Source organism: Bos taurus, chromosome 29, assembly GCF_002263795.3.
Source record: "Bos taurus isolate L1 Dominette 01449 registration number 42190680 breed Hereford chromosome 29, ARS-UCD2.0, whole genome shotgun sequence".
NCBI lineage: Eukaryota > Metazoa > Chordata > Mammalia > Artiodactyla > Bovidae > Bos > Bos taurus.
Window position 1 is genome coordinate 41,140,620 of NC_037356.1, and position 23,985 is coordinate 41,164,604.

A 23,985-nucleotide genomic window follows, 5' to 3' on the forward strand; every position below is an offset into this window, starting at 1 on the left:
TTCGAGCTCGGCATCCCGAGAGACACGCCCCTCCACCAAAACGCAGGTGTTAATTCGCCCTCCCATTGGCTAGGCTACCCCTGTGGCCCCGCCTCCAAGGAACTAGAGCCGGGGGCCCAGGGGACTGGCCAACCTCAGGGATGGAGCCTTAAAGAGCCCGCGACCCTGGTGGTGCCCGCGCTCTACGTGCCCAAAGCCGAGGCACAAGCGCATAGGCAGGTACACGTTAGAAACTTTATTCTCTGAAGGCTGGGGAGGAGTGAGAACAGGGCTGGAGTCACCCCTTCTCCGGCTCCTCCTGGATCCTCTCCTGATCGCACTCCTGGATCCTACTCGCCGGCTTTGGATTCTGGACTGCCTGCCTCTTGGTTGACCGAGAAGAACCCCGACGGCTGAACATGGATAGCCGCCGCCACAGCACAGTGATCAAAAGACTTTCGTTCGACCTGCGATCTCGTTGCTCCACCGACTCCGCATCAGTGCCTGAGAGGATGCGAGGCCGCTGAGTTCTACTCTCCCCAGTCCAACCTCCTGGTGGTCCAGTCCCCACTCCCAGCTCCCTGGGCCCCCTGGTGTGTCTCTGGTCCCACCTTCTGACCCGGCCTCCTTGGCCTGCTCATCCGAAGTCTGAAAGTCCTTATCTTGGCAGCAGCCCATGGCCCCGCATGCGGCCCTGCACTCAGTGCCACCCACGCCAGCCGGCAGGTTCCCGGCCCTGCTTTTGTGACGTCAGATACCCCCACCACCCCAGCTCAGGGAGCCGCCACCACTCTCTCCCCATCACAAAAGGCTCAAGGTCATGGTACGTTTTAAGCTGTTTATTTACAAAGCGAGCACAAGCTCTTCAGGAGCTGGTGGACCCAGGCCGTTTCTTCTTTCTCCGTCTGGCTTGGAGAGCGCCTTGGGTCTGCTCCCAATCGGGGAGCTTCCGCTTGGCAGCTGCCTCCAAGGACGCCCAAAGTTCATCTGTCTCTGTGTCTTCTGAGGGCACCTTGTTGGGCTCCTGAGGCTCTTGCGGTTCATCCTGGTGAGTGGGAGAAGCCCTCAGGAGTCAGAGGTACAATAACAGACCCACAGGGAGGAGAATCATTCCTCCAGGCACCACCCCTTGTTTCCTGCTCCTAAAAACCATGCCCATCCATGCTCTTGGACTTCCCTGGTGGCTCAGCTGGTAAAGAATCTGCCTGCAATGCGGGAGACCTAGGTTCAATCCCTGGGTTAGGAAGATCCCCTGGAAAAGGGAATGGCTACCCACTCCAGTATTCTGGCTTGGAGAATTCCATGGACAGAGGAGCCTGGTGGGCTACAGTCCATGGGGTCACAAAGAGTCACATATGACTGAACGTCTTTCACTTCACTTCATCCATGCTCCTATGTTACTCTTGGCAATGACCCTGTCAGGACTATACCCAGCAGGTGGATGGACAGTCTCAGGTCTAAGTTCCAGATGCCTCCCTTCCCTCTTCACAGAGATATCCTCACACCTTACCATTAGCTCCCACATTCCCAGACCCAAGAGCTTACCTCCCAGTTATCCCTGCCTGACAGGAGGAGGCAGTTCAATTGAGATTTGAGATAAACCTGCAAGAGATGAGGGACCTTAAGGGGCCAAGTCTGCTGAAACAGAAACAAGAATGGGGGAGGGAGGAGGGCACAAGAGGCAGGAACGAATGGTTTCTCACCTTATGTTCCAGGCCCCGTGGATTCCGGATCCTGTGTATCCTCAAGACTCTGTCCAAACCACAGGAGGCTAGTAGGGGCTTTGAAGGGTGGCACTGCAACCCTCGGACGCTGCCTGCCAGTCCCTTTAGACAGCCCAGCAGGCGCCCTGGAAAAAGGGGGCAGGTATCAGTGCTAACTGGTCAGCCAACAACCATTTATTGAGTGTTTTCTATTCAAATCACTTTCTTTCAACATTTAATCCTCGTTTAACATAATGCTGACATGGCAGTTACCATTAACATCTCCATTTTTCAGTGAAGAAACTAAGGCACAGGGAATTGACAAAGTAATTTGTCCAAGGTCACACAGCTTTTGGCAGAACCGGGATTGAACCTGGTTCTGGCACCTGAAAGAGGGCTCAGCAGCTCTACCGCCCCTTGTGAGAGGGGAATCCTGCCCTTCCTCCCCACCTCTGCCCCCCCCCCCCCCCTGCAAGGCTCCCTGGTCTCCTCACCTTGCCGAAGGTCAATTTCTGCCAGCTGCCCATGAGTATTCCCCACAATTACTGAACTGAGGAGGAGACCAGAGAGACACACATGGGGTTGGTCAGCAGGAGCCCCCTGGAGTCCTCCCCAAGCCCCACTTTGCCCTCTACACACTCACTTGCCCTCAGGAGTGAGGGTCACGGCTGTCAGCGGGTACTCTCCGTAGGTGGCCTCGAGGACTGGCCTGCGCTGAGGGGAGGCTGGATCATAGACACGCACCTGGGAGAAGACTGAGGCATCACAACAGCGCCTTTACTCTGCACAGCCCCCTGACGCCTCCACATCTTCACTTCCCCTCATTTATTGTTGTTTAGTCGCTAAGTTGTTTCCAACTCTTCTGTGACCCCATGGACTGTAGCCCACCAGGCTCCTCTGTCCATGGGATTCCCAGGCAAGAATACTGGAATGGGTTGCCGTTTCCTTCTTCAGGGGATCTTCCCAACCCAGGGATTGAACCCGAGCCTCCTGCATTGGCAGGCAGATTCTTTACCACTGAGCCACCAGGGAAGGCCCCCTACCCCATACACTGCTTTTACAATCCACTCTTTCAGAGAAACTTTCTCATTTGAAACACACCCTTCTTCTCTGAGTGTTGAGGAGTAGAGGAGAGCTGCTGAGGAACATGAACATATAGAGCTGAGAACAGAGGTTCCCCAGGCTAGGAGCAGCAGCATCCCCATGGTCTGCATATGTGAGCTTTCCATCTATACTCCCCTCTCATGATGGAAAAGCAAGCTGGCCCAACTGTCAGAGTTGCTGAACTCAAACAGAGAAAAAAGTTAAGCCTGGACAGGAAGGAGAGAGGAAGCCCTCATATGTGTTCTGAGCAGAAATGTATTACCAAGAGCAGACTTCAGTATGCAGAGCAGAGGAAGCAGGGCAAATGTAGCCCCACCCAGTCCTGCCTGGGTCTTAGAATTTCAAATTCCCTGGTGGTCCAATGGTTAGGACTCCGAACTTCCACTTTAGATTTGATCCCTGATCAGGGAAGTATCAGGGATCAGGAAGTACGGTCCAAAAAAAAAAAAAGGCCCAGCTGAAAAGATCCCCAGTTGGGCCTTTCCTATACAGCTGAGGAATGGAGACCAGATATTACAGATACTAGAGGGTCATGGTTGGGTCCCAAAGCAAATTAGAGACTGCCATCAGGACCAGAACCCAGTTCTCTTGATACCCAGTCCATCCATGTCTTCTCATAACACGGGCCCCATGTGATTCTACTATGAAGGGGACACTCCCTTCTCTCTTCCAGGTGGGAAGAAAAAGAAGAATCACAGTTCAAGCAACTCCTTCCTAGAATGTAGTAAGCGAAGGTCACTGGCTTAGCCACTTGGCTGAACACTCAACTGGGGAAGTGGTCCTTCTTCTGGGAGCTCAGGGATGACACCAGGATGGCGAGAACAGTGGCTGTGCCAAATGGTGGGGACCGAGCCTGCAAAGCGCAAGCCTCCTGTTTCTCCAGGAAGCTGTGTGAGCCCAGAAAAAGTTAGGGGTGAGATGTGTGCCTTACCTGGTGGTACCCTGTACAGGTGACGAGCTTCTGTGACTCTGGAAGGAACTGTATGTCCTGGTCCCAGACGGGAACCCGCAGGTCGAGCCAATCATTCCGTACCTGGTGGGGTCGGTAGATGAGAGACAGAGCTGGGAGGGGCTCAGTGTGTCCCTTCCTTCTGCCCTCTGTCATCATCCCCTAAAACCCAGCTGATCTCCAATTCATAATCAGTGGCCTCGACTCCTGGGAATTCGGACCCAGGTCCTCTCCACCCACCATCACTCACGTTCTTGGCCCTGAACAAAGGCTCCTCAGATCCCTGCAGGTCCCACACCTTCAGAGCATTCTCCTTCCCACCTGTGGCAACGATGTGGGGGCGTGCTGGGTCTTGGCGCATCCTACATACCCCAGGGCCCACCCTCAGTTCCAGGACCTGAAAAGAATGAGAGAGGGAAGATGAGAGTCACTTCCAGATCCTTAGTCCTCCTCCCCCAAAGCTTTCATTGGCTCTACCCTGGGCCCCACCTTCCCCAACCATCAGGATCAGGATGAGGGGGGCCTCACTGGGTCAGAGGATGCCTCCTTGTCCTTGTCAGTCCAGACTCGAAGAATCCCAGAATCCACACATGTGATGAGGGTGCTGCAGGCAAAGGGAGGATAGAGTTAAAAGAGCAGGGTAAATGGTATTCTCTGTCCCCATTCGACCCACCCCCAAATTCATATGAACTAGACTCCAAGCACTCTTGCCTGGAAAATCCCATGGACAGAGGAGCCTGGTAGGCTGCAGTCCATGGGGTCACTAGAGTCAGACACGACTGAGCGACTTCACTTTCATGCACTGGAGAGGGAGATTGGCAACCCACTCCAGTGTTCTTGCCTGGAGAATCCCAGGGACAGGAAGCCTGGTGGGCTGCCACCTATGGGGTCGCACAGAGTCGGACACGACTGAAGTGACTTAGCAGTAGCAGCAGACTCCCTCCTACCAGCCCTGTTCCTAAGGAAGCCTCTAGGTAACTCAGGTCTGGGTGGGGCTTCATGGCTGTTACTTAATTTCCTCATCAAGGTAATGGTTTACTGGTCTTAAAAGTAAGGAAACAGAAGCTATGAAAAATTATAAGATTTGCCACTTAGCTATAAATGTCAGAATCAGAGCTGCAATCAAGACTGTGATACTGCAAAGCACAGTCTTTACCCCACAGCTCCACCTGGGGCACCTGGCCCTGCTCGTCTTTCTTGATGTGGTCACCAGGAGTCAGAGCTCTGAAAGCACTGAAATGGGACTGCTCTGGATTTAGTGTTTGGTCAGAATCAAACACCAGCTTCCTCTCTCAAGTTCCCTGTTCTGGGTGTCAGACCAGACAAGCCAATCTCTCCCCAGGATCTGTACAGCCCAAGCCCTCTACTTTTTCTCATATCTGCCCACCCTCCCCAACTAGGTTCAGGCTCTGGGTTTTCCTGGGCTGTGGCAAGAGTCTCCCAACTGCCCCCTCTCCAATCCATCTGCACATTCCTGCAGGCTCACAGCTCTGACCACAGTGTTTCCTGCTCAGAAACCAATCATGCCTCACCAGCTACAAAACTGCAGATTGCTCAACATGACACTTAAAGCACTTTACCTTAAATCCCAACTTACCTCGTTCATCTTATATTAAAATGCTTCCTCTTAAATTTTTAAAAGGGGAAAAAAGTTTCCTGGGCTTCAACCCCCAGTTCAGTTCAGTCGCTCAGCTGTGTCCAACTTTTTGCAACCCCATGGACTGCAGCACTCCAGGTTTCCCTGACCATCACCAACTCCTGGAGCTTGCCCAAACTCCTGTCCATCAAACTGGTGATGCCATCCAACCATCTCATCCTCTGTCATTCTCTTCTCCTGCCTTCAATCTTTTCCAGCAGTTCTTTGTATCAGGTGGCCAAAGTATTGGAGCGTCAGCATCAGTCCTTCCAATGCATATTCAGGACTGGTTTCCTTTAAGACTGACTGGTTTGATCTCTTTGCAGTCCAAGGGACTCTCAAGAGTCTTCTCTTCAACCCCCAAATGCTGTTTATCTTCCCTGTGATGTGCCCTGTAGCCTCACACGAATCCTTGCCCTCTGCTCAGGCAGGAGTCTCTTTCTAGAATGCTCTAACTCCTTTCTCCACCTGTCAAAATTCTACCCAACCTTCAAGGCCAAGTTCAAATATTCCTCCTCCCCCGCTCCAGCCTTCCAGATTCACCTTCAGAATTAACCTCACCAAACCTACACAGTCAGCTCATAGCCTCTCTCTTCACCTTCAGAAGAAAACTAAGCCTGCAACCCAGCATTTCCTATTCTTTACTTTAGGAGTTTTACCACTTTGTTGGTGGTTGTTAGCCCGCATTTAAAAACGTATTCTAAACTTTCCTAGTGGCTCAGTTGGTAAAGAATCTCCTGCACTGCAGGATACCGCCTGTAGTGCAGGAGACTGGGGAAGATTCGCTGGAAAAGGAAATGGCAAATCGCTCCAGTATTCTTGCCTGGAAAATCCCAGACAGAGGAGTCCGGCGGGCTACAGAGTCGGACACGACTGAGCGACTAACACTTTTACTTTCAAACTATTAAATAACGTGCTCAGGGTCATCCAAAAGGTTATTATGCCAAAAAACAAAAAACTCTGGAAGAAGCAAACTCTATGATGGCAGATACTGTGTCTGGTTTACCTAAGCCTTTGCATTTCACCCAGTGCCTATAAACAATCGAGTAAGTGTTCCATAAAAGTTTGTTATAGGAATGAACGGACGAAGGCAGGAAAAACGTCCATGTCACGCAGACCAGGCTCATGTCACCTCAGGGTTGATCGCCACTACTCGGTCGTCCAGCGGGAGCCTCAACGCTCTCGCTACGACCTGAGCGTTTCTGCAAGGGGTTTGGTCTTACCCGTCGACCTGGGCGAGGCCTCGGAACGTGCCCTCCCCTCCAGGACATTGCCTCTGGCCCTGGAACCTCCCTTCCTCGGTGCTGAAGTGCTTCACTGTCCCATCGGCACAGCCCACTAGGATCTGGGGGCAGAGGAGCACAGGATGGTGAGGAGAGCGATGCGGCAGCGCCCGAGGCCGACTCCCAGCTCCGACTGTCAGCGGTCGCTCACCTGTGTCTCGCCGCCCGCACCCCAACACAGGGCGCTCACTGCCTCTTCGCGCCGTGGCTGTCCTGACGCCGTGAAGTTCGCCGCCTGTTTGCGCTGAAGGTTCACTCCTGCGGGACACGGACGTCAATCGCGTCAGAACAGCGAAACGGCGACGCCCGCAGTTCCCGACGCCCGACCTCGCTACCCACCTTTCAGGATGCCAGTGTCGGTGCCAACCCACACATGGTTCCAGCGTGCAGCCGCAGCCGCCATAGCGGAGCTCGGGAACCCAAGGCTCACACTTCCGGCGCAGCGCCTGCGTCACCAGCGTGCGTCTCGTCGGATCCGGAGGAACTCCTTTTCTAGGCCTTTAAAGAACCGGAAGAGTAAAAATATTCTCCCAGCCAGGTGGTTTTGCTTTTACAAAAATGAAATCTAGAGACTTATTTGTGGAGATCTGAACAGTAACTTGACCATTTTATATTTGGAGTAAAAGGCATATTGTCTCAACCACGATATCGGATCCAGGCAGCCCTAGTCTGTTCCTCTGCTCTAAAGCATGTATGTTTTCTGTACAAGAGAAGAAAAGAGGTCATATCAGAACGATTCAAATCACTGAAGAAGCGCATGGCTTCAACTTCAAGCGTAATAGGACAAAATGAACAAAGTTGGGGGTTAGGCCACAGAAACACAGCACAACCACCATTACCGCCCCCCACAGACCCTAAAGTAAATCTGAACGGTCTCTTTCCCTGAAATACTATGATTTCCCTTTATGAGACGTTCAACCATTTATTTCTCTGCTCGAAAGCCTTCCTCGCTGTAAGGCCAGATACACACCTAGAGTTTTCAAGTTGAGAGAACTAGACCAGGAAACTTACCCGTTGGAAAGAGTACTAAGCACTGAGTACTCAATATCTTCCCTACGGCAAATAACTTATCTAATACGTGCACGTCACTATTCTCAAAATTGTAGTTATTTAGTTGCTAAGTCGGACCCGACGGCTTTGGCGAGTCTACGGACATATATCCAGCCAGGCTCGTCTGCCCAATTGATTCTTCAGACAGGAATACCGGTGAAAATGGAAAGTACTAGTCACTCAATCGAGTCTGAATCTTGGAGACCCCACTCTGTGATTCTCCAGACAGGAATACTGCAGTGGTAAAAACTATTCTCCAGGTGATCTTTGCGGCCTCGGGGAATCGACCCCACCACGTTTTTTGGGTGACAGGGACTTCCTCGTTGAACCTCCTAAAAAAGCCCCGAATATACGTAAAATGGCGCCACAACCACCGAAACCACTACCATTATATTACATGTACGGAATCCTTACAGATGGTTTATCTCAAGTACGTTACAAAGTTAGAAAAAATAAACTACTGTACTTTATTTAAAGCTTTAGAAAAACACCGAAAAAAAAAACCTTAAAATATGTTTATCGGGACGCACCCGGTGCGACCCAAGCAGTATCCGTCAAGATTCTGTAAAAGAAACTCAGACTCACTTTATTCGCGCCTGTTACAGCTAAAAATTAAACTACTTAAACGAAAACTACACAGTAGAAGTAAGCACTGTGTTAAATCCCCACCGGTTTTAGTACAATCCGACTACTCAATATTGTACATTAAGTTCTAAACCAAAAAAGAGCTATAAATAGCTTCGCGTTTTTTCTTGAATAAAAGTTCCTACGACGCAAATACTTACACCTGTATATTACCATGGTGCTGCCGATAGAAAAACAGCACGTATAATAACGTAAATATTAGATCTTTTCTTGAGACTAAAACTTGTTCCCCCCGAAGGGGGTGCACCGTTCCTGGAAGTACTGCAATACCAGGTCGATGCGTGGAGTGGACGGAGCAAGCTCCTATTCCAACTCCTAATCCCAAAAATCCATTTAATATATTGTCCTCGGATAGAGGACGTATCAGATATTAAACTGATAAGAACAGATACTACACTTGATCTTAGCCAAAAGGCCGAGAAGCGATACTGGCCTGGTTCTCTCCGGGCCAGCCTTACTCTTAGTGTAGCTTTTTAGGTTGTGGTGACTTTTATGGCTTAATCATTAGATTTTTCTCAAAGTTCAGTCTTTCTTAAAACCAATTTTTCATCATTTCTGATTCATAGTAATTACTAAAATTGTGGAAATAGACCTTAAATTGTGTTCCTTTACTGCTTCGCCTTCCGGCTAACTCCCTGTGTGTTTTGCATAAACCCGCCCCGCTGCTCTTTCGCTTTCTGGGATTGGTCTCCATGCTAGACGTGATTTCTATGGCCGCCTGGTGTTTTACCCTCGGAGACTGGCGATCTCTCCGGGCCTGAAGGGGCAGCAGAGCTGTGGTGGTCGTTAGTCTGTTGAAGCGGATGCAGGGCGGCGCCCCTCTTCCGGACATTTACTTGGAAAGGCCCGCGGTTCCTGAGCGCTGACTTTGGTGTTCAAAGAACAGAGTTGGGACCCCTGTCCGCCAGTTTCTGATTTGATGCCACGAGCTATGTTACTTGTGCTTCCCAGGTGGCACTAGTGGTAAATAATCCCGCTGCCAAAGCAGGAGACATAAGAGAGGCAGGTTCGATCCCTGAGTCGAGAAGATCCCTTGGAGGAGGTCACCATCGCCTCCAATATTCTTACCTGGAGAATCTCATGGACAGAGGAGCCTGGTAGGTTACATTCGCAGAGTCGAACACCACTGATGGGACTTAGCACGCACGGCATGCACGCAAAGCTTGTTACTTAGGCTCCTGTCTTCTCTGTTAAATGGAGGAATAATAACCCGCGCTTATGGGGTGCTTGCGAGAACTGAGGACATGCTGCTCTCGGTCCAGAAGTGACAGTGGAAGTTGGTCTTTAGGACTGTGTTCCCCTCGCATTACGGGGCTCCAGGCTGGCGTCTGCTCCTCCCCGCTCCCTGATTTACTGTAACATCCGCCCCCACCCCACTTACATCTTGCCGTTTGTACCATCCACTACCCACCGTTGGCCCTACAGCGGGGGAAAAAGCGGCCTGAGAAAAGCGTTTCGGAGCCTCCTGATTCCTAAACCCAGGAACCAGCGGTGGGAGAGGGGGTGAGGCAATGCAGGTCAAATTTAACAGAAGCGGTACTTTAGAGGCTCAGAGCAAAGCCCAGCTGTATGAAAGGTATTAATGTCAGGCTCTTGCTGAAAAGGGACTTGAAGTCCTGTTTCCTTGGAAACTATGTTAGTGTGAACGCAGAACGTTCTATTTGAAACCTCCTTAACTGAGCTCTACATCTGGGTTGGAATTAGAGGCCGTGTCTCTGGAGCCTGGAGGGCTACGAATCGTGGGTTGTGAAGAAGCGAAGAGTCTCGGACACGACTGAGCACACAGACACACTCACAAACACACACACCGTGCCTGGGTTGAGATCCTTCCAGCAAGAGTAGCATGTTCTATTTTCACTGATATGATTACAGCTAGCAAAGTATGACCATCTATGACTTTAGAGACTGTGGTTTCTCACACTGTGTACCTGTTAATAAACAGAAGGCTTCACCGATAAACCCAGAGCCTCTAGGGAGAAGCTGAATTAAGGGACTGTGGTAGACAGAATAATGCTCTACATGCCCATGTCCTAATTCTTAGAACCTCTCATTATGTTAGCTTACATGGCAGATAAAAGGTAATTCACATATATGATTAATAGTTTTTAGGAGAGATCATTCTGGACTGGGCTTCCCAGGTGGCAATAGTAGTAAAGAACCTGCCTGTCAGTGCAGGAGTCATAAGAGATGAGGGTTCAATCACCCTGGTAGGGAAGATCCCCTGGATCCACTCCAATACTCTTGCCTAGAGAATCCCATGGACAGAGGAACCTGGTCGCTAAAAAATCTGACAGGACTGAGCAACTTAGCATCTGCATCTTCATTCTGGATTATCTGATGGGCTCCATGTACATAATTACAAAGATCACAAAGGGAGACAGGAGACTCAGTGTCAGACTGATGCAGCATCAGAAAGATTTGCTAAACCATCACTGGCTTTGAAGATGGAAGAGGGTTGTCAGCCAAGGAATGGGGGTGGCCTCTGGAATCTAGCCAAGGCAGAGAAACAGATTCTCCTTCAGAGCCCACAGAAAGAAATGCAGCCCTGTTAGCACTCCTTGGTTTTAGCCTATTGAGACCCATTTCAGATTTCTGACCTCCAAAACTGTAAGATAATATATTTGCTTTGTATTAAGCAACCAAGTTTGTGGTAACTTGTTGTTCAGTCACTAAGTCACATCTGACTCTGCGACCCCATTGACTGCAGCATGCTAGGCATGTGGTGGCCAAAATATTGGAGCTTCACTTCACCATCATTCTTTCCAATGAATATTCAGGGTTGATTTCCCTTAGGATTTACTAGTTTGATCTTCTTGCAGTTCAAGGGACTCTTGAGAGTCTTCTCCAGCAACAAAATTTAAAGGCATCAATTTTTCAGTGTTTAGCCTTCTTTGTGGTCCAACTCTCACTACTGGGAAAACCATAGCTTTGACTATATAGACCTTTGCCAGCCAAGTGATGTCTCTGATTTTTAATATGCTATCTAGGTTTGTCAGGGGCTTCCCTAATGGCTCAGATGGTAAAGAATCTGCCTGCAGTGCAGGAGGCCCAGGTTTGATCCCTGGGTCAGGAATATGCCCTGGAGAAGGGAATGGCTACTCACTCCAATATCTTTGCCTAGAGAATCCCGTGGACAGAGGAGCCTGGCAGGCTAGTCAATGCGGGTCACAAAGAATCGGACACAACTGAGCAACTAACACTTTCTAGGTTTGTCATAGCTTTCCTTCCAAGGAGCAAATGTCTTATAATTTCATGACTGCAAGTCACCATCTACTGTGATTTTGGAGCCCAAGAAAATAAAATCTGTCATTGTTTCCACATTTTCCCCTTCTATTTGCCATGAAGTGATGGGACTGGATGCCACCATCTTAGTTTCTTTATTGTTGAGTTTCAAGCCAGTTTTTTCACTCTCCTTCTTCACCCTCATCAAGAGGCTTTTTAGTTCCTTTTCACTTTCTGCCATTAGAGTGGCAACTTATTACAGTAGCCAGAAAAAAAAAAAAAAAAAACAACTAATACAAAGGCGAAAGCAAAATTTTGGGGACCTACCTGGTAGTCTAGTGGCTAAGACTCGGTTCCTGATGCAGGGGGCCCAGGTTCGATCCCTGTGCAGGGAACTAGATTCCACATGCTGAAACTAAGAGTTCAGGTATTGCAACTAAGACCTGGTGCAGCCAAATAAGTATTTAGAAAAAAAAAAATCAGTTTCTTTAATACTTGGCTGTGCTGGGTTTTAGCTGTGGCATGTAAACTCTTAGTTGCAGCACGTGGTATCTAGTTTCCTGACCAGGGATTGAACCCAAGGCTCCAGCATTGGGAGCTCGCAGGTTTTGCCACTGGACCCCCAAGGAAGCCCCTTCAGTTTCTTTCAACCCCAACCTTCTCTAAACTCTGCAAGACTCAACCTGGGGCAGACCATAACTCCCTAGCCAAATAAGCTTCAGTCCATCTACGCAGGATGCAGTCAAGCATCCCAAGCACAGATCTCTGGGGGCTTTTCCCTGGCAGGTCTCAGCCTTCAGGTTGGCAGTAGCCCTGTTCCTCCTCTGAATTAAAGGTTAAGAGGGAATAGCTCTGTCACTTGCATCTATTGACTCCTGCCTGTTGCTTCATGGATGCAGGGGGCTGATAGTGAGGGCCTCACCTGAACCTGGAAACCTGTGCTCCCTGGAAGCCATTTGTCCATTTGTTTATGCTCTTTGAGCAGACACCCGACTATGATGAGCAAAATCAGACATGGACTCTGCCTTCATTAAGTTTAAGGTCTACAGGGGAAAGGAAGAGAAGTCTCCTTGTGATCTTCCAGGCAGGAAATGAGTGTGGCTTAGGGGGTGGGAGTGGGTAGCTGTGGTGGCAGAGATGGAGAGCAGTGGGAGGTCATGGAGAGGGAAGGGAGAGGCAAGGCCAAGGGAATATTCTTTCCATGTGGGTACACTTAAATTTTGTAATTTAATGTTTTATTTTCATGAAACTGATACAACAATGCCCCTCAATTTACATCCCCCTTTTGTTTTTTGCTACTCCATGCAGCATGTGGGATCTTAATTCCCCAATTAGGGATCAAACCCATGCATCCTGCAGTGGGAAGTGTGGATTCTTTTTTTTAATTGAAGGTTAATTGCTTTATACTATTGTATTGGTTTCTGTTGTACATCAATGTGAATCAGCTCTAAGTATACATGTATCACCTCCTTATTGAGCCCACCAGGTTCCTGTCCATGGGATTCTCCAGACAAGAATACTGGAGTGGATTGCCATTCCCTTCCCCAGCGTATCTTCCCGACCCAGGGATTGAACCCAGGTCTCCTGCATTGCAGGCGGATTCTTAATCATCTCAGCCAACAGGGAAGCCTATTAGGTTCTTCCACCTCACAACTGACTCAATTTTTTTGTTTTATGGCTAATATCCCATTGTGTGTGTATACATTTGTCTTAGCCACTAGACCACCAGTTCAGTAACTCAGTTGTCCCATTCTTTGCAACCCCATGGACTGCAGCATGCCAGGCTTCCCTGTCCATCACGAACTCAAACTCATGTCCATTAAGTCAGTGATGCCATCCAACCATCTCATCCCGTCGTCTTCTCCCCGTCTTCAATCTTTCCCAGCACCAGGGTCTCTTCCAGAGTCAGCTCTTCATATTAGGTGACCAAAGTATTGGAGCTTCAGCTTCAACAGTCCTTCCAATGAATTCAAGACAGATTTTCTTTAGGATTGACTGCTATGACCTCTTTGCAGTCCAAGGGTGAAGGGAATGGCAAACCACTTCAGTATTCTTGCCTTGGGAACCCCATGAACAATATGAAAATGCAAAAAAAAAGACCACCAGAGAAGCCCCTAAATTGCCTTCTTTACCAGTTCTGACACAACCATATTCTAAACATATGAAAATTTAACAACAGATGAGCATTCTAGTTCATCCATTTTCCCCTTCTATTGAGAAATGTAAAAGTGGTCATCACCTAAGACCACCTGTCTGGGACATGGTTGGATGGCATCACTCAAAAGACCTGAGCTTGAATGAGCTCTGGGAGATGCAGGACAGGGAAGCATGGTGTACTGTAGTCCTTGTGGTTGCAGAGTTGGACATGATTGAGCAAGCAGTACATACATTCTTGCCAGAATTCTGTTGACAGAGAAGCCTGGTGGGATACCACCTATGGGGTCACAAGGGGTTGTACAGGACTGAAGTGACATAATGTATCCCAAGTGGGTACTAATGCAGTTCCTTTCTGAAGTTCTGGTTGTAGGCCCAGGGCTGTTAAACTCCACAGAAATCATTTGAGATTCATGTGAAGGATAGGGGCAACAAGATACCAAGAGTTGACAGCCCATTTTTCTGTTCTTAACTGATGAGCCACTGTCTCCTAATGTCCAAAGTCTTAAGGTTTTAAACACAGTTAAAGGGGTCACTCAAACTCAGTAAACTTTCATGAAGAACACCAAAGAGGCTCCCTGAATGATACTTCCCTGGGTTAGGTAAAGTGCCAAGCTAAATGGGGAAAGCCATTTAACAATCTTTCTGGGATTATTTCTGTCCAGTCAGACCCACTCAAACACAGGAATCAATGAAGGTTTAAAAAAATTTTTATTTAGAAAGGCTGAAATGATTGTATGCTAATTTGAACAGGCAATCTGTACAAGGATTTTTCAGTTTTGACATCTTCCACGTTGGATTCCTGTACAGAAAAAGAAAAATGAGTTTTTTCTTATTGGATTTTCACAAGTATATGCCTGATGGGTTTAAAAGAGTTATCCTTTAAACATGGTTAGTTTATTTAATACAAGTACATGAACAAATACTTACCATTATCTGTGCTTTGTTCTTTCTTCAGATCTAGGGGGGAAAAAAAGTATTTGCCTTTCAATCAGTCATTTATTCCCCTTTTGCCTTGTTTAGGAACTCTCATGATCCCTCAGACAGTTCCCTCTGGAACAAGCTTTCCTCTTCTCCCCCAGCCAGCCCCAGTGGGTTCACCTTTACAGGCTCTGGGACTAGGACAGGAAGTAAGACTTGTGAGTATTTCTTCACTGGGAAATTTTAACTTGACACACCTTGTGTGTTTAAGTTTACTCACCTCTCAACTTCAGACTACAGTGGAGCAGATATATGGCTTACTCCTTTCCCCTGCAAAAGATTGGGAACTAAGTCAACTGTCTCCAGGACAGGCCCATCTATAAAAGCTATGTTGGTTTCACTGGACATTTTACAGAAATCACCAGCTAGTCCAAAACACTTCCCGTTGGCTATAAGGCCACTCAATTTCACACTACAGTCACTTTTTACTCCAAGGGAAACTCACAGCTCAGAAATACCTTTCAGTCATAGTGATCAGACTGGGGCGGTATTGAACTCATCATTGGTGAGTGGCAATGTAACGGGCGGTTCACTAATGGCCAAAGACAAACTTTGGATTTAGCAAGTCATGTCTGCAGTTATTCAAAGCACCAAACAAAAACTGGTGAATTCTATACAGCAGCCATAGATAATAGACTTACCTAAAATCATTCTTAGGTACCAGACAAAGAGCTGTACCTGAAACACAAAGACAACTACGTCAGTAATGCTTGCTTCTTGCATTATAAGCTGTTCCTGTCTAAGCCACCATTCCCAGAAAATCAGATTTCCGAGTCTCAACAGCAAATCATCAGCCGAACGAGATTCCATGTAAGTCATCACAGATACCTAAAAAGGCACTTTCTCCCACTCAATGCATTGTATGCGCAAACACATGGTGATCACTCACCTCTGAGCAACGGTAACTGGCAATGGTACCTACGGAAGGACAAAGCTATGAGTGACAGAAGTTCCTTACACAGTACCCCACTGTTGTCTTTCCCAGTTTCTCAGGTGTTCATGTCTTTTCATTGTTTAAGTCATAGTGAGCTAGTTTGATTCATCACAGAAACTGCCTACCTGGTGGTGTATGCCATACACACATTAATCAACTAACCTTTTAACTCTGGAGGCTTTCCAGGAGTGTATAGCAACAAGCTGCTCCTGAATGAGAAGATCGTGTAATTAGCAAAATATCTAAAACAACCAAAACTATTCTAACTAGGGTTAATGGATAACCCAAGCCAAGCAAATGCTGTTCATTTGCTGTACCTCAGACAATTCCTTATGGAATGAAATTTCATCCTTTCTCCCAGTTAGCCCCAGTGGGTTCACCATTACTGGCTCTGGGGCTAGAACAGGGGTAAGACAGGATGTCTGCTTTCCTCATTGGCACTGGAGTTAAGCAACAATAAGCAAGGTTACAAGTACTCACCTCTTGACTCTGTAGAAGTCATCCTGAGCAGATCAAGAGGCACCTAGGAAATCAATACAGATAAAATAAGAGATCAAGAAACAGCACTATCAGAAACAAGAGAAACCCCTCCATTTCCCACAATACTGAGAGAAGTAACTTACTGTAAGATAGATGACTCTATTAATGCTGTGACAATCTACAAAAGAGGAGAAAATGGTTACTCCAAAACACTAAGATGAAACACAATTTCTTCATCAACAGAAACTGCCATCAGAACTCTAACATGCTATTAACTGTGGTACCTCACAGAGGATCAGCATTATCAATTCAAATCATCTGACAGTGATGTGTGGGTGAGGGAAGAGCACACCCTCTCAAGAAGGAACTATGCTGTTTGCTAGGCTGCTGACTCCCTCCCCAGGAAAATCATTCCAAGAGGAACAAGCTGGAAGGAGCAAAAACACTGCTCCACTGACCATTTGCTCTCCTGGTTGTTGAAAACACCAGAGACCACAACCAACCCTCCCATTTGAAAACTTACCTGCATTCAGCCTGGGAGGCAATTGAATTCCTCAAGACTGGTGAGGAGATGCTGGAGACAGAAAAATGAGCCATTACTTTTAGTACTCGAGAACTACCATTAAAAAACCCTGGAGCATTTCGGGCCCACTTCTCAGTAGTAAGATGACATCACTTTTTAGTTCAGGCATATGCTTGTCATTTTACATTCATCATGGAGTGGCCAGTGCAATTTCAACCACCAAGTCCCATCCCGATACTGTGCTTCTACACCCCATCTGCATAAATCATCGCGTACCCACCTGCAGGATCACCACACTTGATCCACACAGGAATAAGTCTTGTCTCATCCTCCAATCTGTAAGCTCCTTTGAATTAAACCACATCTGGGAGGAAAAAAAAAATACCCTTTCTTACTTTTATATCTCGTAGTTTAACTGTCCCACGTTAGTGCCTTAACAACGCAGGACTAAAAGCCCAAACATTTGCCACGGATGGTGCTACTCAGAGTTTTTATGTTTTCTCCACTAATCCATCAGAAAGAGAGAGTTCAGTTTTTGAAATCATCCCCGTAGCACATCCCATCGGACTCCCGCATATTCAACAAGGAAGGAAAAAGACAGTAAAGAGAGGCCAGGAGCACTTACTCCAATGAGACCGGTTTGCGATCCTTCAGCGTTTGGCGCGCGTCCGAACCCTGCAGACAAATGATATTGGGTCAGCACTCTGTCTCGTAAACGCTTTATTTTCCGGAGCTAAGACTGCGTTGCCATGCAAGGCCGGCCTCCTCAGAGTTTCTTATCCTCACGGAGTTCAGTACAGGTCTGTGAAAACGGTCTCATCACAGAGAGGCCCGTCGGCACGGCCCGCCATCGCCATCTTGTCCTTCACAAAGCCCCTGTTCCTTCAAGGCCTCAACACTATGATCACGTTTTTTCTCCTCCCCTACGAACCCAATAGGCACCACAAAGAAAGGCCAAGGCGCGGACACGTTTGCACGGCCGTTTTTCTCATAAAACTCAATAAACCAACACACTTACCGAGAGCTGTGGATAAATGAGACCGCAGGCCTACCGCGAAACACATAAATACCATCTCGCAGAGGCCCACGGGATTTGGGGGCGGGACTACGGCCGGCGCAAGCGCAGAGGGAAATGGGTGGATTGTGGGTAGAGATTTCTAGAGGAAGTACGAAAGGCTGTTAGCCCCCTGAAGCGGTGGCGCGAAAAAGGTGCGCATGCGCTTTAGGGTGTGCGCAGGCGCGACTAACGTGCGCCCGTGGGTTTTTTACTGCGACTTCTTTTGGCGCTGAGGCGACGAGTACCCGGCTTCGCGCAGATCCTGGACTGACGCCCCGTGTCCGTCATAGCTGACTGCCCCACACCCTTCCCTGAGCATTCCCTTGCTTGCACACACTCTAAATCCGCGTGCAGGGTCCTACTCCATGGACCGCGAGCCTCCTGAACCCTCCGCTGGCGTCATCTCGGTTCCAAGCCAGCCGCCCAGCGAGCCTTCTGGGCCTGGTCCTCAGGTGCCCAGCGCGGGGGGCGACTCAGGTATTACTGGGCCCCGGGCCTATCTCGAGTGGAGGGCTCTTGCATGGAACCATTTTGGGAAAGTGAATCAGGTTGTAGGTCCTCTTGAAATATTATAACAGTCTTAGGGTATTTTCTGTAACCGGCCACCGTTGTCCTACTGTCTGGTCCGATTTTGCTAGGAGCTTGTAGTGGGGCTAGCGTTGAAGGTGAAGGTGAAGTCGCTCAGTCGTGTCCGACCTTTTGCGACCCGGTGGACTGTAGCCTACCAGGCTTTTCCGTTCATGGGATTCTCCAGGCAAGAATACCAGGGATCGAACCCGGGTCTCCCGCATTGGAGGCAGACGCTTTAACCTCTGAGCCGTTAGCTGACATTTAAAACGCCTTTTTAAGCACATTGCATGTGTATACGTGCTCAGTCGTGTTAGACTCTGCGATCCCATGGACTGTAGCCGGCCATGCTCCTCTGTCCATGGAATTTTCCAGGCAAGAATGTTGGAGGCCATTTCCTGCTCCAGGGGCTCCTCCCTACTCCAAGAGATCTTCCCAACCCTGGGATCGAACTTGAGTCTCTTGCGTCTCCTGTCTTGGCAGGAGGAGTCTTTACCAACTTCGCCCCCTGGGAAGCCCCTTAACGCAGATTACCTGGAGGGAATCTAGGTGTAAAAAGCTTTTGCAGAACCGCGTACAACTCCTGCCTGATTGACAGGGTGGTTCCAGTCATCTATACCCTTGTTACTGAGGACAACCAGTTTTAGTTTAATCATTTGTAATGCACACCTAGGGTACATGACCGTTTTAAAAATGTATTATATGTACATTTTATAACCATTTATTAAGCTCTTCACTGTGTGGTCTCCTGGATGACCTCATTTACTACTACCACCCTAGGAGGAGGCCATAAGGTAATGTTAGGGATGAGGAACCTGAGATCTGGAGGGGTTAATTAACTTGCTCAGAGTTACCCAGCTAAGAAATATCAGCCCAGGTGCAAATCAGCCCAGGCAGTCTTGATGACAGAGCCTGCACTTTTGATCACTCTGCTTTACTGCTGTGATCACACACTTCTCAGGGTATTTGGGGGGCAAACAAGTACACAGAAAACAAATGGCATGATCCTTGGATACTGTTTCTCAATTTTTTTTCTTGTTGTCTTCCTCTCTCCAGGAGCCTTTAAAAATAAAAAGCATTTCCCCCTCTAATCCCCACCATGAAATTTTAATAACACTTATATAACTGTGTAGGGCTTCCCTTATAGCTCAGTCCCTAAACAATCTGCCTGCAGTGCAAGAGGCCCAGGTTCGATCCTGAGTTGGGAAGATCCCCTGGAGAAGGAAATGGCAACCCACTCCAGTATCCTTGCTTGGAAAATCTCATGGACACAGGAGCCTGGTGGGCTGTAGTCCATGGGGTCGCAAAGAGTCGGGCACGACTGAGTAACTAACACTTATAACTCTGTATTTGCTTATATACTGTGGCCCTTCAGAGGGCCAGAAAGCTTCTGTTTAATATCTAGGATTTTCTGCCCTCTTCCTGCTCCAAAAGAACCAATTTTCACTCCTTTGGTGGCAGTGTTGTCCTTATGTGTGTTCCAGCGAAACATAAGTGACAAAACAAATACCAAAAGAATTCCAATTTGAAAAATGTTATTATAGCTAGAGTAAATTCATGTGTTCAACAATGCTAGAGGCTTGTCCAAGTGGGTGATTGAAAAGTTGTAACAAAATGTATAGAAAATGAAACATAAGTTATGGAAAATTCAGAAGGTCCAGAGTAGGCAGGGAGGTTGTGTGTGGGCATGGTATTTGGAGAATGTTTGTGCAGTGCCTGGGCCTTAAAGGGTAGATAAACAGAGCCAGGAAGGAAATTCAAGTTAGAGAAATAATTTGAGTGACAAGATTGGAGCTGGAAAAGTATATAAATATAGTTCATGAAAGATGGGTTGAAGGGGAATCATAGGATATAAAGTTGGAAAAGATTTCCTAGGGAAGGCCAAATGAGAAGGGCTTGAAATGCAAAGCTAAATAATTTGAACTATAGGTAGAATAACCTATAAACCAGGACTTAACCTGGTGGTCCCGTGGTTAAGACTCTGCATCCACTGCGTGGAGCATGGATTTGATTCCTGCTTGGGAAACTAAGATCCCACACACTACACAGGGCAAGGCTGAAAAAAAAAAGGGGGTAAGTTGGGACAGGACATTAATTGGATTGTTACAATAATTTAGGCAACAGATAAGTGGATTCAAGCATGATGAAAGGGAAATAGGAAATGATTTATAATACATCAGAAGTCCTCAACTCACACCTGCAGGAATATAAGTAATGCAGGTAAGCCATAGGAACCTGATAGGGATCTTGATATGCTTGTCTTTGCTCCTGCTGACTGTGCCTTGCTAGAATATTGTCTGTGAAAAATCTGATCAGGAGAATCCAGAAATCCAAAATTGTTGATTAATTTGCTCCTTAAAAATGTTGGCATGTAACTTAAAATTTTTAAGCATTTTCTCTGAGCCAATCAGAATATGCCTGTATACCCAAGGTGGCCTATGACTGAGTTTGCAGCAACTTCTGTAGTAATATAGAATCCACTTTAGGAAGGGGAAATGTTAAAGATTGGATATGTTTTTTGAAAGCTGTAAACAGATTGAGTGACTTAAACATCAAAAAAAAAAAGAAAGCCAATATTCTTGGCAGTTGGAGATCATCGCCATGACCTTCACTTAACGTTTATCGATACTGTTTATCTGTTGAGCATCTACTGGGTACAGGAGATACAACAAGGAACAAAGCAGACGTCCCCTTATGCTCCCTTGGAACTTATATTCTGGTAGAAAACACAGAAATAGACGAATAATACATCAAGTGGAGTTAAATGCTGTGGTGAAAATTCGACTTTCCTGGTGACACAATGGTTAAGACTCTGAGCTTTCACCACAGTGGGCACGGTTTTGATCCCTGGTCGATCCATGCAGGATGGCCACACACAAAATTAAATGAAATGTGCGTGTGCGCACATGTGTAAATATATTTGCTAAAGTGGTGCAAAAAGGTTGGACTGTTACATAAAGGGAAATGAGAAAAACAAGATGAAAGAGTTGGTGGAGGGTGCTGAATGTTAACATGTATGAAGTGCTTTCTATGGCACCTTCCTGGCACTGTACTGAATGCTTTACGTATGTTACCTCAATTCAAAAAATAGTTTTTGTGGTTACCGTCCTCATTTTACAAATAAGAAAACTGAATTTTATATCAAGTTACTTACTCAAGGACATATAACTAGTGTGGCAGAGCTGTTATGCAAATCTAGTCTCTACTTTTGACCCTGTTAAGAAAAATTATCCAAAACTTGGAAATAGGCAAAAGTTATTACTAGGTGTCCTTTTGATAAAGGTAAAGCAGGCCTGCCTAACTTGGGGATTACCTGGTTTTCCAGTGGGGTGTGTACCTTCGTTTGATGTCCTGTTTATTGTTGCTCTAGGTATTTTGTAATTTGGTAAGATTGCCTTCTAAGACGGAGAAGGAAATGGCAACCCACTCCAGTGTTCTTGCCTGGAGAACCCCAGGGACAGGGGAGCCTGGTGGGCTGCTGTCTGTGGGGTCGCACAGAGTCGGACACGACTGAAGCGACTTAGCAGCAGCAGCAGCAGCCTTCTAAGACATTGGCTGGTTTTGTATTTATGTATTAGAATGCAAATTCATATCATTCTTATCTGGACTTTTAGCTGATGATCCTCCTTTCCTAGCATTCTCTTTTGAACCAGTTTTAAGTTTTATTTATTCTCTTGTTAATTAATAGGTTGAATAAAATCTTTGACATGTGTATATATTATTATGAGTCATATTTTCAGTTTTTAAGATTATACTTTAACAACCCCTGGGGTACATTGCCTTTTGTTGGCCCATTTACTTATTCATTCAGAAAATATTTGTTGAGAGTCAGGATTTAAACTCAAAAAGTCTGACTCCGGAAGGAGCTTTAGACAATATGCCAGTGCGAGTCTAATACCATGCCACCCTCTGGCTAACATCTTATCTTGCTCTTTCCAGCAAATGTCTTTTACTTAAAAGATCTGTCTACACCTGCATCACCTGGGTGTCTGTTAGAAACACTGGATCTCAGATCTCTCCACAGACCAAATGCATTTGCATTTACTCAAGATCCCCAGGTGGTCTGTATGCACACTAAAGTTTAAGAAGCACTGGATTTATACAGTACTGCTCACTTCTTTCTCAGGACACTTTTCTCTTGTCCTACTTGATCTCTCAGTAGCACCTTTTTATCCTGTTGACCCATTTCCTTTTTTTTAAATTTGGTTTTTCTGTGCCATTACAGAAACGCATGGTAATACCCTTTAACCTACCATGTCCAGTGACCCCATTTCCTGTTTCTTAAAACACAGTTTCCACAGTGCTTGGGACACTGCCCTCTTCTAGTGTTCCTCTTATGTTTTTGCTGTTAATAACTTCTTCGTGATCCTTTGAGGTATATCTTCTGTCCCATTGTTCAAACATTAATGTTCCTCCAGTTACATGTTGTTCAGCCACTAAGTTATGTCCGACCCTTTGGGACCCCATGGACTGCAGTATGCCAGGCTCCTCTGTCCTCCACTATTCTCCTGGAGTTGGCTCAGATTCATGTCCATTGAGTCAGTGATGCTAACCATCTTATCCTCTGTCATCCCCTTCTCCTTTTGCCTTCAATCTTTCCTAGCAGCGGGGTCTTTTCTGGTGAGTTGGCTCTTTGTATCACATGGCCAAAGTATTGGAGCTTTAGCAACAGTCCTTCCAATGAATATTCAAGGTTGATTTCATTTAGGATTGACTGGTTTGATCTCCTTGCAGTCCGAGGGACTCGAAGAGTCTTCTCTAGCATCACAATTCAAAAGTGCCAGTTCTTCAGTGCTCAGCTTTCTTTATGGTCCAGCTCTCACATCCTTCCATGACTACTGGAAAAACCATAGCTTTGACTATATGGACTTCTGTTGGCTTCTTAATATGCTTTTTTAATATGCTGTCTAGGTTTGTCATAGCTTTCCTTCCAAGGAGCAAGCATCTTTTAATTTCATGGCTGCAGTCAACCTCTACAGTGATTTTGGAGCCCAAGAAAATCTGTCACTCCTTCCACTGTTCCCCCTTCTACTTGCCATGAAGTGATGGGACCAGATGCCATAATCTTAGTTTTTTGAATGTTAAGTTTTAAGCCAGCTTTTTCACTCTCTTTCGCCCTCATCAAGAAGCCTAGCTTTTTCTCTGCCTGGTCCACTTTATCCACTTCCATGATTTTAATGGCCACTGTTACCAGGGAAGCCTGGCATGCTGCAGTCCACCGGGTCACAAAGAGTGGGACTGGACTTAGTGACTGAACAACAATGCCTATACCTCCAACCCAGGATCCTTTTCCTGAGCTTCAGAGCTATGCATCCAGTTGCCTTCTGGATGAGCAGTATTACTTGGATGATTCACAAATTCTTTTGGTCCCCAAAATTCATTTCCAAAATGAATTGAACCTACTCCTCCTATTTCACTCAACTGTCCAAGCTACCCCACTGCCACTACCCTAATTCAGGTCAGTGACCTCGAGGTTTTTGCAATAGACGTAACCTGGCTCCCTGGCCCTGGTTTGCTGTCTCTCTAATCCATTCTTCATCTTGAAGCTGGAGTAATCTTTCTAAATAAAAAAGTTGGTCCAGTCTCATGCCTCAGTTCATAATTCTTCAGTACCCCTCCACAGTCTTTAGGTTATTGTCCAGATCATCAACATAGCCATTGAGACCCCTTCATCACTTTCCTCACCACTACTCCCTCCCCGAGACAAATCCACTCTGC

At 46.9% G+C, this 23,985-nt stretch overlaps 3 protein-coding genes and 10 non-coding genes across 13 annotated transcripts in view; 1 reads left to right on the forward strand and 12 right to left on the reverse strand.

Annotated features, from left to right (window-relative positions):
• Nucleotides 1-214: 214 nt before the first annotated feature.
• TEX54 (testis expressed 54) lies at nt 215-754 on the reverse strand. The gene is made up of 2 exons (XM_024987443.2): nt 591-754; nt 215-483 (listed from the first exon to the last, which is right to left on the reverse strand). The coding sequence occupies exons 1-2, from the start codon at nt 655-657 to the stop codon at nt 278-280; spliced, it is 273 nt and encodes a 90-aa protein (XP_024843211.1). The 5' UTR covers nt 658-754; the 3' UTR covers nt 215-277.
• A 50-nt stretch (nt 755-804) lies between these two features.
• On the reverse strand, nt 805-8,757 carry WDR74 (WD repeat domain 74). The gene is given in 12 exon segments (NM_001014854.2): nt 805-1,024; nt 1,525-1,581; nt 1,683-1,828; nt 2,177-2,232; nt 2,326-2,426; nt 3,718-3,819; nt 3,986-4,132; nt 4,264-4,339; nt 6,595-6,716; nt 6,806-6,912; nt 6,994-7,354; nt 8,490-8,757. Coding segments are annotated over 11 exon segments (1,158 nt in total). The 5' UTR covers nt 7,058-7,354; nt 8,490-8,757; the 3' UTR covers nt 805-844.
• LOC112444936 (U2 spliceosomal RNA) lies at nt 8,586-8,776 on the reverse strand. Its single transcript, XR_003033345.1, has one exon. It is a non-coding gene; the product is annotated as a U2 spliceosomal RNA (small nuclear RNA).
• Nucleotides 8,777-14,759: 5,983 nt separating this feature from the next.
• Nucleotides 14,760-14,885, reverse strand: LOC112444959 (small nucleolar RNA SNORD22). Its single transcript, XR_003033364.1, has one exon. It is a non-coding gene; the product is annotated as a small nucleolar RNA SNORD22 (small nucleolar RNA).
• Nucleotides 14,886-15,148: 263 nt separating this feature from the next.
• LOC112444957 (small nucleolar RNA SNORD31) lies at nt 15,149-15,216 on the reverse strand. The gene has a single exon (XR_003033362.1). It is a non-coding gene; the product is annotated as a small nucleolar RNA SNORD31 (small nucleolar RNA).
• A 246-nt stretch (nt 15,217-15,462) lies between these two features.
• Nucleotides 15,463-15,532, reverse strand: LOC112444955 (small nucleolar RNA SNORD30). The gene has a single exon (XR_003033360.1). It is a non-coding gene; the product is annotated as a small nucleolar RNA SNORD30 (small nucleolar RNA).
• Nucleotides 15,533-15,690: 158 nt separating this feature from the next.
• On the reverse strand, nt 15,691-15,757 carry LOC112444950 (small nucleolar RNA SNORD29). The gene has a single exon (XR_003033356.1). It is a non-coding gene; the product is annotated as a small nucleolar RNA SNORD29 (small nucleolar RNA).
• Nucleotides 15,758-15,953: 196 nt separating this feature from the next.
• LOC112444960 (small nucleolar RNA SNORD22) lies at nt 15,954-16,080 on the reverse strand. Its single transcript, XR_003033365.1, has one exon. It is a non-coding gene; the product is annotated as a small nucleolar RNA SNORD22 (small nucleolar RNA).
• Nucleotides 16,081-16,367: 287 nt separating this feature from the next.
• On the reverse strand, nt 16,368-16,443 carry LOC112444952 (small nucleolar RNA SNORD28). The gene has a single exon (XR_003033357.1). It is a non-coding gene; the product is annotated as a small nucleolar RNA SNORD28 (small nucleolar RNA).
• Nucleotides 16,444-16,770: 327 nt separating this feature from the next.
• On the reverse strand, nt 16,771-16,842 carry LOC112444953 (small nucleolar RNA SNORD27). Its single transcript, XR_003033358.1, has one exon. It is a non-coding gene; the product is annotated as a small nucleolar RNA SNORD27 (small nucleolar RNA).
• Nucleotides 16,843-17,120: 278 nt separating this feature from the next.
• LOC112444954 (small nucleolar RNA SNORD26) lies at nt 17,121-17,196 on the reverse strand. Its single transcript, XR_003033359.1, has one exon. It is a non-coding gene; the product is annotated as a small nucleolar RNA SNORD26 (small nucleolar RNA).
• A 207-nt stretch (nt 17,197-17,403) lies between these two features.
• On the reverse strand, nt 17,404-17,473 carry LOC112444948 (small nucleolar RNA SNORD25). The gene has a single exon (XR_003033354.1). It is a non-coding gene; the product is annotated as a small nucleolar RNA SNORD25 (small nucleolar RNA).
• A 410-nt stretch (nt 17,474-17,883) lies between these two features.
• SLC3A2 (solute carrier family 3 member 2) overlaps nt 17,884-23,985 on the forward strand; it is a 40,996-nt gene continuing 34,894 nt past the window's right edge. Inside the window, 1 exon segment of the mRNA NM_001024488.2 lies at nt 17,884-18,177. Coding sequence (NP_001019659.2) covers nt 18,066-18,177 — 112 coding nt within the window. The 5' untranslated portion in view covers nt 17,884-18,065.

Bases quoted from the DNA above. Each gene is read 5' to 3' on its own strand.
- TEX54 (XM_024987443.2), bottom strand. From the start codon at position 657: ATGGGCTGCTGCCAAGATAAGGACTTTCAGACTTCGGATGAGCAGGCC. The intron at 484-590 runs GTGGGACCAGAG...GCATCCTCTCAG, and splicing joins CAAGGAGGCCGGGTCAGAAG to GCACTGATGCGGAGTCGGTG.